Source organism: Trachypithecus francoisi, unplaced genomic scaffold (genome assembly GCF_009764315.1).
Source record: "Trachypithecus francoisi isolate TF-2019V2 unplaced genomic scaffold, Tfra_2.0 Lachesis_group0, whole genome shotgun sequence".
Classification (NCBI taxonomy): domain Eukaryota; kingdom Metazoa; phylum Chordata; class Mammalia; order Primates; family Cercopithecidae; genus Trachypithecus; species Trachypithecus francoisi.
In genome coordinates this window covers 166,852,108-166,865,208 of record NW_022681453.1, presented here as the reverse complement: position 1 = coordinate 166,865,208, position 13,101 = coordinate 166,852,108, and the positions used below count along the sequence as shown (strand labels likewise).

Here is a 13,101-nt window from a genome sequence, read left to right as displayed (position 1 = left end):
TCTTTTTTTGAGAAGGGCTCACCTCTCTCAAAACTCCTTCGTTGGCTACTAAGATGAACAAGTAAAAAAATAAAACAATCTTCCTTCATTTTTTAAACGTGTTAAAAATACATACCTACAGTACATATGATGTTGTAGCAGGGGTTTAAAAGAATATAATTTTTTTGAAAAATTATGTAACCTCAACCGATTCCTTGTGGTTTTTGTTTTTCAAATTTGAAAGAGCTAGAGTATTTTAGAGCAAAGGTTCAGAATGTTCTATCTATCTTTAAGTTAGGCTTTAGAAAAATTCCACCCTTACCTTTTCACAATTAGAAAGGTTATAAATAATGTATTTGGCTGAAAAGGAAGCTCAGCCTGTGGCAGATGGTATCATTCTAGAGTACTGGGGTTTCTGTGAAGATGGCATTCTTTCAGATCGGAACTTCAGCAGACTCTCAGAAAGAACCGAAGCTCCTCATAGGGAGTAGACATGTGCTTTATGGATCTTAGAAAAGCTTACAACTTGGCTCCTAGGATGAGAATATTGTGTCACACTGGGGTTATGAGACCCACAGCCAATTTCTGCCGACTTTGAAATTGTATTTCCCAATACTGGAAGCTGTGGCCTGTTTATTGGTTGGTACACCGTGTAACATTTGAACTTGGGATTTCAACCGACTGAGTTTTGTTGGTTGGTTTATTTTATTCTGTGAACATTGATGTTTTATACAGACCAGCCACTGAATAGGAAACTTGCCATACAAGTTGTGTCTTTTTCAAAGTGCTTTGGATAGCTCATATAAATAGACACTGAGAGAGAACTGGAATAACATAACCACCGAGCACTGCAACTTCCGAGACATCTGTGTGGATGTATTTTGAAAAACCTGGGAAGGGATCTCTTGCAAATTAGTGAACAAAGGTTCTTGAAACTATGATTTCTATCACGACAGCCAAAGCGATGGATTTGAAAGATTCGTGTCACAGTTAAGCTGCCATTATCTTTGACCTTTAAGGGGAAAAAAGGGGAAGAGGATTTCTGGTGGCTTGTTTCAGTGACCATTTTTATTGATCACCTAGTTTGTGTCCAGCCCTCTGATGAATCCAGGATGTATTGAGATGAGACCTAAGGCCCACAGTCCAGTGCAAAATAAACAGCAGGATGAGTGCTCTAGTGCAGGAGGTTTGGGAAGTTAGGAAAGGCCTCATGGAAGCAAGGATGCCCAGGATGTATCCTGAAGGATGAGCAGCTGTTAGCTAGAGATTGAAGAGGGCATGGGTCATGCATCCAAGCCAGAGGAGTGGTATGCCTTCTTAATGCTTTCTACCAGATATAGGCCAGCTTCAGAAAATACCACCAAATTGGAGTATGAGAAGAAATGAAATATTTCCCTTTGGTGTTCTCCCTTACTATTCCTTGACCCAACTTGGAACTTAATAATTTAATCAGTATACTTTATTCTACATTAAAAAGACTCAAAATACTGTATATCATTTAAAACTTTTATCTGATACTCCTTTGATATTTAAACATAGTCACCTGATGTGAAATGTGATCATATAATGAAAGCCCAGTGATGAGGAGGAGGCAGAGGGTTGTCATAGTAATTAATATCTCTTCAGTTTATACATAATATGTTACAGGCTCTGTGCTAATTGTATCACATCTATTATTTATTGTCTGTCCAAGGGCAGATAGTATGTCTCTTCAAGTCATTATTTTCCTAGTGAGTTGCCCAGTGCTTGGCACATGGTAGAATATAAGTGTATGCCAAATGAATTTTAAAAATACCTGAATGGATGGATTCTCAGAACAACTCCATGAGGTGTGTGCTATTACCATTCCCATTTAGCATGGGAAATTGTGATGGAATGGTCAACTGTTTGACCCAAGGTCATGCTACCAGTGTGTGACACATCCTCACTTGAATGTGTGTTTATTTCTATTCTGTTTTGTCAGATAAACATTTAGTGTTTATTTTATTATGTGCCAGGTATTAAGCTAGAAAATAATATAGTGCCTCAGACCTGTGTGAACTCACAGCTTAGTGCAGTCTTTTCAAACCAGTATCTCCTTTTAAGTGACGCAAGAGTCCCAAGCCTTTCTGACGTGGAACTTGGCCTACTATCTGTACATCCCACCACCTAGGAAAATATTATCAATCATGACTTTCTTTTGTTTGTGTTATCAAAACAATAGGTGTTTTTTTCCTGATACTCTAAATTTAAGATTACAGTATTGAATATGATTTTTCAATGCCGTGTGCACCACAAAATTCTGCAGTCTCTTTCCTGCCATTGAAACCGGCTGACTGGTCTATTCCAATGCTATGCCCAAGCCTTTAGTAGGAATTTTACCACCTGAAACACACACACACACGCCCACACATACTCCTCATGAAGTTACTATGTGAGCAATCTAATTGGACAGACTATTGCATATTGTCCAATAAAATCAGACATGACTCCAAGTTACCTGAATTCGGAAATATTTCCTAGTCACTCAAAAGCACAGAAAGATAGGGAATCCAAAAAGTTGCTTTGTCATGCATTATTAATTATGAATTAGCTTTTTTATTTGAGTCTTGCTTAGGCTATTATTTACATTAATCAGAGTTTCCTAAGCACACACCATGTTACAGAAAAGCACTGAAGCCCAGAACCTACCAATTTAGGGTTAAATAGGGTAGGGGGAAGTTTTGACAATGATGCATGTATGGATATTATTTTCCATGTATGGATAATAATAAACTGTATAGCACTATTACATATAGGGTCTGGTTTTGTAATATGTAAGACATTTTTTCACACACACACACCATGGATTCTTCTTCCTTCCCTCATCCCCTACATTTTCCACTGTTGATATACCAAATCACATTAAATTGAGATGATCTATTTACATATCTGTGTTCTTAATGGATAGTAAACTTCTTGTAGGCAGAGGCTGTCTGCCATCTTTGGATGACAGGTGCCTCATCTTTGTAGGCAGATGCCTCTGCCATCTTTGCATCCTTAGTACCAGCCAGGCATATAGTAGGTGTGCTGCAGAGAGCAAATTTCATATATAGAACTGTTGGCAAACTGAAGTAGACTGGATGTTTTTCAAAAACCTCAGCAAAATTTGGATATTCTATACACTTCTAAAAAGTAAAACATAAACCACATCTAAAACTTACGTGTATTATTATATTAACATTTAAGAAACTGCCAGATACCAAGATAAAGAGTAATAATTTTTTAAAAAATTGGACCAGAGTGGAAGAACATCAACTGTCATCCATTTGCAGAAGAATCATCATTATCCATCAGCGATCTCAATAGTTTTTATTAGTGTCTGACTTTATTGATCCCTTATTACAAGAGAGTAAGTGAGATTGAAGCTGACAGATCAGGTAATCTTCTGACTCTGGTTTTGGCAACTTTGCTAAGTGTCTTTTTACACTGTGGACTGTGGGAGGCTCTTACGGAAATTGCAAGCTATTGGATTAATGGCAGAGCATCATGAACACATTAAGAATGTCTTTTTAGAGATATAAAATGTGAAAATGACTATAAAGTAGAAAGTGTCAAAAAAAAAAAGATATCACAGTGCCTCTTAGGAAAGATAGCTGTGTTTTACATAAATAATGCGACTCCAGCTTATCCTTCACTGGAAGTTCTTTAGAGATCCCCCAAATTTACATATTCCGGAAATGTGTGCATGCTACAGAATTAACACTGATGGTGGATGTCAGGAGAGTGAATAATAACCGAAAGAGCTTTACATTAGAGGTAACTTAAAGAAGATAATTATGTAAAAATACTTTTGTCCCCAAACTGGCTTTTCTGGTTGCTCACTGCCTTCTGAACAGTGCTGCGTTCTATAAACTATTTCACAATAGACCAACTGATGTCTAAAATGTGAGTTCTCCTGTTTCTGCACATAGGGTTGAGGGATAGATTGGTGCTGCAAAATCTTACTCCTAAGACTCGGTAGGAAGTTGTTAGCTGTTACTAGAGAATATGGGTAACGGGTTAAAATGGACCATGAATTTAGTCATTGAAATTAACATAACCAAAATTTGCTGGGAAGATTGAAAATGATTTTTTTAAAAATCCTCCTAGTAATACATTAAAATCATGTTTTTCTTCATTTTTTAAAAAAACCCCTACTTAGTAATACATTAAAATCATGTCTTTCTTCATTTTTGTATGTTAAAGAGCTGACGCTGTTTTCAGGGCATTTATTAAAAGCAGGATAAAGAAAAGTCACAGTAGGTCATGTTTTTGTGATATCCTTGAGAAATTGAGAAGCATGAAATGTATAAATTTAAAATTTTTATGATCAGTTTGAAATTCAGAACTTAAGCTTTACTATTCATGAAGCCAGTAATAAGATTGCAGAATGTTTTTCTCTTGATAAAGGATCTCTGTGAATAGTTTGCTGCTTCTTAAATACGATCCGTTAACCTTTGATCAGTGGTAATGCACCTCCACTTTAAATCCAAATAATAGAGTGGAAAGCGCAAGTGCTCTTTCTCAAATTTTAATATACATGCGAATCCCCTGGGGACCTTGGTAAAATGCAGGTGCTGAGTGCACTGGTCTGGGGTAGGGCCCAAGATTCTGCATTTCTTTTTTTTTTTTTTTTTTTTTTGAGATGGAGTCTCGCTCTGTCACCCAGGCTGGAGTGCAGTGGCCGGATCTCAGCTCACTGCAAGCTCCGCCTCCTGGGTTCACGCCATTCTCCTGCCTCAGCCTCCCAAGTAGCTGGGACTGCAGGTGCCCGCCACCTCGCCCGGCTAGTTTTTTGTATTTTTTAGTAGAGACGGGGTTTCACCGTGTTAGCCAGGATGGTCTCGATCTCCTGACCTCGTGATCCGCCTGTCTCGGCCTCCCAAAGTGCTGGGAGATTCTGCATTTCTAACAAGCTTCCAAGTGATGCCCATATTGCTGGTCCCTGGTCTATACTTTGAGTAGAAAGGATGTAGAGTCCAGTCAAAAATCGCAAAGTCACATATATTTATTAATCACAATTATGAAGTCATCTTCATGTGTTGGATTTACTGGGACCAGTGAAAGTGTGACAGCCTAGGAATAGATGACATTGATGGAGATTCAATAAATGCTAAAGCAAAGTCTGTGGATTTGATAGCTCTGTACTGATCTCAGTGGCCTGTTGCTTTCTACTTAAATCAGCATTTGATGATCTACTTAATGAATTTTAAGAAGTCGAAGCTTTCGGCTAAAGTGTGAAACCAAAATGTATTGGTACTCAGTTGATTAAAAAAAATACAGTTGCCACAATTGAGATCATTTCTGTGTTCCATCTTGTGCCGCTGTGTATTACAAATGTTCTCCCCCCTTCTTCATGCAGAGTATGATTTCTTCCATTGTGAACAGTACTTACTATGCAAATGTCTCAGCAGCAAAATGTCAAGAATTTGGAAGGTGGTACAAACATTTCAAGAAGACAAAAGATATGATGGGTAAGCAAAAAAACGTTGCAGCAGTGGCTACATACCATTACGTGTCATTTGGGGGTTTATCAAAGTCACATCTAAAGCCAGGTCTTTTGATTGCCCAATTAGAGATCAATTTAGAATGTTTCTTTGGGGGTGGGAAGTGGGTATGAGTATAATGAGATAATTAAATTCAATAAATGTTTGTGTTTAAATCAGCCAAACTGACTTGGTTGTCAGACATGCAGAAAATCGAGGCATTAGGAGGGGAGCTGTCATTTTTTAACATCTCAGTGAAGACCTAACCAGGCCTTGAATAACTAATATTCGCTGTGATTTCTTTCAGTGATAAGTCATGCTTTTAGGTTTTTTGTTTTTGTCTGGTTGAATGAGAAAGTCCCTACTTTTACACCCAATTTTTAAGGAAATTAAACTTCTTAAATTAAACTATATTTATAGTTTCCACAATAGAGATCAAATGATTTTTATAGCTGTAACCCCCAGGCCCCATGGATGGGCACTTTGATAAACATACTGCTTTACCATCCATACCAGAACAATTATTGCATCATTTCTAAACTTTTAATTCCAAGAGAGCATTCTGTCTTAACACATAACTTTAGGTGAATATTTGTTATACAAGAAGTACACTAAAATTATCTGCAGTGTAAAATGACAGATAAAAGTTGTGCATGGTACCTAAGCGTTTAGATGATGGCATTTTTCTCCCTGTTGAGTTTGTTAATGTTCACAAAAGCAAGCACTGTGATTAAGGTTAATGTTTTAATTTTTATTAACGTTCTCTTTCACTTACTTGTACCCTCCAAAACATATATTTTAAAATAATACAGGAATGGGCATTATGTCCTGTTTTAAATCTATTTCTGTTTATTTCTTTACATTCATTTAATAACTTTTTTCTAAAAATTTTTTAAGCAATAAGAAACCCAAATTTTGAGCATGTTTTAGCTCTTAATATTTGAAGAAAAACCATCCATCTACCAAAATGGATTCTTTGCCTTTTATAGCTTAAGGCTGTAATGAAGACAATGCATCATTTTTGGAATAATTGCTTGAATTACTATTCTTTGTGAATGGCCCACTTGGGCTGATATCACTGGTAGAAACTGAAGGTTTCTTCCCCAATTCTTAGTTATATTTTGCATATATCAGGAGCTATAGCACTATGATAAAGTTCCTCTAAATGTAAAACCTGCATATTTAATGAAAAGAGAATTGATAATTAAAATCAAACTAGAGTCTATACATGGGAAGTCTGTGTACAATTTGGAAACTCCTGTTTACGTACAGCTTCATGCTCAGCCCTTCCAGCCAAGAGCATCGAACCAGTCTCCTCCTCGTACAGAAAAGCATTTACACACTTAGAGATGATGCTCAGCCAATCCATATGAGGAACCTAGCCAAGGGAGAAGCATTCATCCTGGGTAGGTGGGAATAAATTGCAAAATCATGACAGCATCACCATTGTACCAGAACGATTCCCTGCAAGATTGTCTTTAGCATCTGGTGATGGCCATAGCTTCCTGAAGAAAAACATTTGGATCTTAGCAACACTGGGTATGCTGGCTTGATATACAATAAATCACTTGCTTTATTCTAAAAAGTATTTCCAGATATACCTACTGCCCATGATGGTTAGAATTAAAATGAAACGAGGCATATACGATATTCAGCAAGCATTCAATATACACTTACTCTTATGCCCATTTTTGTTTATTACATTAACTACTTCTATTCACTGCTAGGTAAAAATTGAAAGTAGGTAACATTTTAAGTCATATTTTTTCTTCTACACCTTTTTCCTAGAGTACTAAAGTTAATGAATACCATGAGAATATATTTGTAAAATTTTTAGTTGCTTATTATAGTTTATTTTCTCAGCTCAGCTTACTGTTTTTAGTTGTCATTAAGCAAATGACATTCTTTTAGAAGCCATTTTTAAAAAAATATTGCTTATAAGCGTTCTTGGGGTAATAAGTGAGAGTGAACAACTAGTCGGAAAGAATTTGGATATAATTGATTTTATGCCTTAAATCTAAACCACTTTTTAAAAATGAGATTAGGAATGTTGTCCCACTTCCAAAGTTTGTAGAATTGTTCAGAAAAGGAGAGCAAAAACACAGCCTGGTAAGTTGCAACTTGAAATTTTCTTGTTTTTTTCGGATTTGGGGTGTGCCCTGTGCCTACCCTTTTTTAATTTAGTAAATGATTAGAAATCTTTATCAATGCCAGTCATTGTTGGCTAAATGTGATTTTACTTTTTGTCCACTTTAGTTGAAATGGATAGTCTTTCTGAGCTATCCCAGCAAGGTGCCAATCATGTCAATTTTGGACAGCAACCTGTTCCAGGGAACACAGCCGAGCAGCCTCCATCCCCTGCGCAGCTCTCCCATGGCAGCCAGCCCTCTGTCCGGACCCCTCTTCCAAACCTGCACCCTGGGCTCGTATCAACGCCTATCAGTCCTCAGTTGGTCAACCAGCAGCTGGTGATGGCTCAGCTGCTGAACCAGCAGTATGCAGTGAATAGACTTTTAGCCCAGCAGTCCTTAAACCAACAATACTTGAACCACCCTCCCCCTGTCAGTAGATCTATGAATAAGCCTTTGGAGCAACAGGTTTCGACCAACACAGAGGTGTCTTCCGAAATCTACCAGTGGGTACGCGATGAACTGAAACGAGCAGGAATCTCCCAGGCAGTATTTGCACGTGTGGCTTTTAACAGAACTCAGGTCAGTTGCGTTTGGTAAATGGTTCTGTATTGTCTCCTCTTTTCTCTTTCTTTAGTCCCATCTATAACTGAAGTTTATTCTTTTACTTCTGTACTAACATTTTCTCTCTCTCTTCATGTGATCATATTACCTATTCCTGGTGGAGCCTCAATTTTATCACTCCTTTTCCTGTGATATACTTCGGAATCGAGGGAAACCTATGTGCAGATTGATCCCAATTCAGGGGCTTTGAAAGACTAATTAAGTGTCAAACATGTTTTAAACTGGCATTACTTGTGCTTTTATATAATGGAATCATAAACTATAGTAGATAGTTAAGAAAAGTTTCATGACTCGGTCAAGGCCATTGGCAGGATTCCAGGCTTCTAGCCTATCGTCTTTCCCATTTATGTTACATTACTGCCCATATCAAACTTAGGTATATAGATGTTCCCTGTTAAAGTTCCACAGCAGTGTTGTCATCGTCGTCGTCGTTGTTGTTAACACCTTGGAAGCAATAATCCACTTAATTCTAAGCAGCCATTTTGAAAAAATATTATATGATGTATTAACATATGTTGGTAAGCTTTGTGCTCTCCCTCATGCTGTTGTCTTCCAAACTTCATTGTCTAGACCAGGCATCAGCAAACTTTAATCTGTTATCGACCAGATAGTAAATATTTTAGGTTTTGAAACACGTAAAATCTCAGTCACACTGTAGAGTAATAAAGCAGCCACAGACAATAAATGAATGGCACCGGGTATGGTGGTAGTTCAGTAAAACTATTTACAAAACAGGCCATGGAGTAAGTGTGGCTGGCAGGCCTTAGTTTGCAGATCCATTTGTAGAGATCTCACTGCCTGCTTATTTATACCCCTAATGTGCACAACTTTTTCTTCCTGGCCCAATTCCTGTGAAGATACTGTCTGTCAGCATGGAAGATGTTTAAGAGGGTCATGGAAAAAAAGTGATGTATATGAGAGGTGACAAGATAAAGATATTTGAGAAGCCCTAAACAAATGCATTCTATTGAACTGTGAATGAGAATAATTTTTGTCCTTGTTTTGAAACTAGTATGATACATTATATATATGTTTATTTTTGGCCCAGGTACACTAAAACAAAACAGAAAACAAAACCAAAAAAAAAAACAAACCAAAAAAAATGAAAAACCACATAACTTTGATTAGAATGAGGATATTATGCCTTTTCAACCTTTTTGTTTTACTGCTGTTCTTTCTTTTGTCAATTTATCTTATTTTTTGGCCTGACTCCCATTTTCCTTTCATATTTAAGTTATTTTGTTTATTGCATGATTATGATTATAAGAATAAAATTCTGGTACAGAAATAATCTAGTATTAATTCCTAGTTGGCAGAGTTTCCATACCTAGGAGAATCCCGGCTGTGACTTATTTTTGGCTTGCCTTAACTAGATGGGGAGTTAGGAGACCTGACAAAGCCTCTAATTCAGTGTTTGTTTTCAGTTGATTCATCTTTTTTTTTTTTTATACGTTTGTCTATTTTTAAAAGGGCAGTTGCACAAGGCTATGTCTCAGGTTAAAGTTGTGTGGTTTTACCTAGTTCCATATCCTTATAGCTTAAAAAACTGTGTTCATTATTAGCTGGTAAAATTAGTATGACACCTATATTTGTTGTGGGATAATTATTGAAAATGAATGAAAAGTCAACCCTCTAAGTATTCCTGTTTCTGGTAGCATTCTTTATTTTAGTAAATATTATAAGTACTAATAATTCTCCATCTAGGCCAAAAAAAGTAGGTTTCTACATAACAGTTCAATAATGCTTTTTTGAATTGAGTTAAAAACCCACAAAGACATCGTGACAGACACAAATTATATATACGTGTGTGTGTGTATATATGTATGTGTGTGTGTATATGTGTGTGTATATATATGGATATATGTTTATATATATAGTTACTGGTGTCTTAAAAATTGAGCAAATAGTTATTTCTTAAAGCACTAAGTGTCCTTCATATAGTGAAGAATGCTAAGATAGTAGAACTCAGAGAAGTGAGGATAAAGTTGCCACCCATCATTACAGCTTTTCTTTTCTTGGGTTTATGATGTTATAGCCATTACTATGAGGAGTTGGCCATTTCTTCTGCCTTTGGTCCTTAAAAGGACAAATTCTACAATATCTACAGGATTTGTTACTGGAAGAAAGGCAAAATTTTCTCTTTTATACCATATTAATCTCTTTGAAGAGGTAATCATCTCTGTGGTTAATGTCAAAAACAGTGACTTTATTTTTCTGAGAGTGAGAGGAGAGTGAAAACCTTGTATAGCTTGATGACAGATACCTCCTTATGAATAATAGCCAATTTAGAAAAAGAAGTCATTACCCAAAAAATATTCAGTGCCCTGGATTATGAAGGACGTTTTAAAGCTTTATTTTGATAATTGATACACTTCAGTCAAAGTAGATATAGGGCCATATTTGAAGATGTTTGACTTAAGAGGAAATTTTTATATATATTTCAATATTAATTCCTTGAGAACTGGCTTTTGCACATGCAGGCATGAATGTATTTTCATTGGTCATTCTTAAAAACCACACATACATACACAGCTGCATTTATTTTTTAATGATTATGCATTCGTACGACTGGATGTAGTGTGTTTATCTCAACGTGTATGCATTTCAATAAAAGCAGGTGCAGAGTGAGGGTATGGTGTGAGTGTGGAGTATGAAAATACACACGCTAATGCATATGTATAGACAAGGAGCTCTGCAGAGTTAAATCGCACATCACACATTTGTGTGCACCTAGTACAATGTGCAATTCCAACTCTGACTTTTAAAAAATTAATGTAAAATATATACATACAAATACAAAGTTATCTGATAGGGTCAGATAAAGACACTGTTCCTTAAAAACAGCATTAAGACCTTAATATGATAGATAACACTTTTACGAATTGAGGATTATTTTAGTCATTGACAGCTCTGTATAACTTTAAAATCCTGGGTCTTATGTTTTAACTCTTGAGAATTTTCTCATCATCTTAATAGGGTTCCCTATGTTAACACATTACCCTCTCTTAAGACTTTCACACATGGCTATTTTTTTAAGCCTACCTTTTCTGAAAATTTATGGTAAACTTATATAATTACTTGTTTTAAGGAATTTTTCCCCTTCTGGATTGATGGGCATATGTTCTTTAATTGCTGTTGAAGGTATCAGCTTTTCGCATATGTCATTCATTCAGTTATGCCTATTTGATGTCTTTTTAATGGAAACCTATGGCTAAAAGTAATTGCCAAAGCGTCTAGATTTATACTTTTCAATTCACTTCTCTATCTTATTGCTATTTAATGGTTCTGACACATGCGAATACATTCTTTAATATCCTTTGATTTTTTAAAATAATAAAATCCAGAGTTTAACTCTGATCCCACTCTGTGGCGTTTTCCCCCTTTTTCTTCCCCCTCCTCTTGTCTTTGGCACACTTTATTTTCCAGTAAAATAAACAATGAAGATGGATTATTCAAAACTGATAACAGTAATGGACCATCATGTAATGTTTTATTAAATTTGAGTTCTGTAAATTATGTGGTGGAGAGAAATTTGCCTGCTTTAGTATAACAGAAATTGCTACTGTGTTTCTATAATTCTTCACAGTGTAATTTAAGAAAAGTCCACTATCCATATCACTATTGAATAAAAGGTAAAAAGGTGCTGTTACCCGAACGTGACAGTTCTCTGGTTAGTCTGCCAAATGACAGAGATAAATGTATCTACTAAAACTTACTTGGCATGAGTCCATGGTAGTAGGTGGAGTTTGAAAATAGTCTTTTACCTGGACATGTGATTAAAAATTCACCAAACAACAGAGGCAGGTAGCCTTGAAGAATATTCTATGTATTTTCTTTTTAGGAGGGAGGTTTCATCAAATCATATTTTCTTTCTGAGAGCTTTGAAGTTCCATGAAGCTGATAAAATCTATTTGAATCAGTGATTATGTTCAAAGAGGAGACAAACGGGAGGCCAGACAGGCTTTTTGTTCAGATTGGCAGTCTCTTTCGCTTATCTGCTGTTTTAAAGAATTCATAATTAGCTTTTGGAAATACTGATAATATTTATTGGAGGTTTTTTCTTTCTTTTACAACTACTAATGAATTTTACTTGTAATAACTTGTAAACTGTTTTTGGAATGTAAAAACAGGTTTAGGAATTCAGCAGTAAATTCATTCTTTAGTTGAAAAAATTAGAACTCTGACTTAACCGCTATGTAATGACAATGCAAAATAATTTTATGTTTTCATAGATACAGCTCACATCTAATTATTGGTAAGATGTGAAGTCCCAATGAAAGGCAGCTTCTGATTTTCAATAAAATTAATATTTACGAGGTGCTGGTAATGGCCTACATAACATACAAGTTCTCAGGTTCTTTTCAGACATGAGAATGACTAATGATTTTGTTTAATTTACTTCAACGAATTTATTGAGCGCCAGTGATTCTTGATACTGATGACATATTTTAGTTCTGATGTTTCAGCATATTCTGTGACATAATAAGTAAGGTACATGATGGCCTTGGCATACTATTTTTTAGCATGAAAAATTTTTGGTAGAAGGTCGCTCTTACTGTCCACTATGTGGGGCATTAATACAAATGACCTTGGCAAGTCTATACTATATATTCAATTAGAGGAAGTGGGAACTGGTGGCCACATATATCTTGAATTCAGCATATAAATATGAATGCAGCTATTCAAGTAACAACAACCAGAACAGGACCAAAACATGCATTCCCATATCTGGGATCTGATAGCAGTCATTTTGCATCCAAAATTATTCTAAAGTGACTTTTCTTTTTTAAGTAAGTATCACTAATCAAAATGTTTTCTGACAATATTTTCAAGCATTTCCACCAGGGGGCACTCCCCTCATTGAAAGCTCTGGGCCAAAAAAA

General features: G+C 36.0%; 1 protein-coding gene across 6 annotated transcripts in view; it reads left to right on the top strand.

Annotated features, from left to right (window-relative positions):
- The window catches only part of SATB1 (SATB homeobox 1), a 98,006-nt gene that overhangs the window by 43,749 nt on the left and 41,156 nt on the right, over positions 1 to 13,101 (top strand). For all 6 annotated transcript variants that reach the window (XM_033212766.1, XM_033212770.1, XM_033212771.1 and 3 more), the window contains exons 6-7: positions 5,342 to 5,453; positions 7,722 to 8,176. In XM_033212766.1, coding sequence (XP_033068657.1) covers positions 5,342 to 5,453; positions 7,722 to 8,176 — 567 coding nt within the window. The remainder of the gene's footprint in view (positions 1 to 5,341; positions 5,454 to 7,721; positions 8,177 to 13,101) is intronic.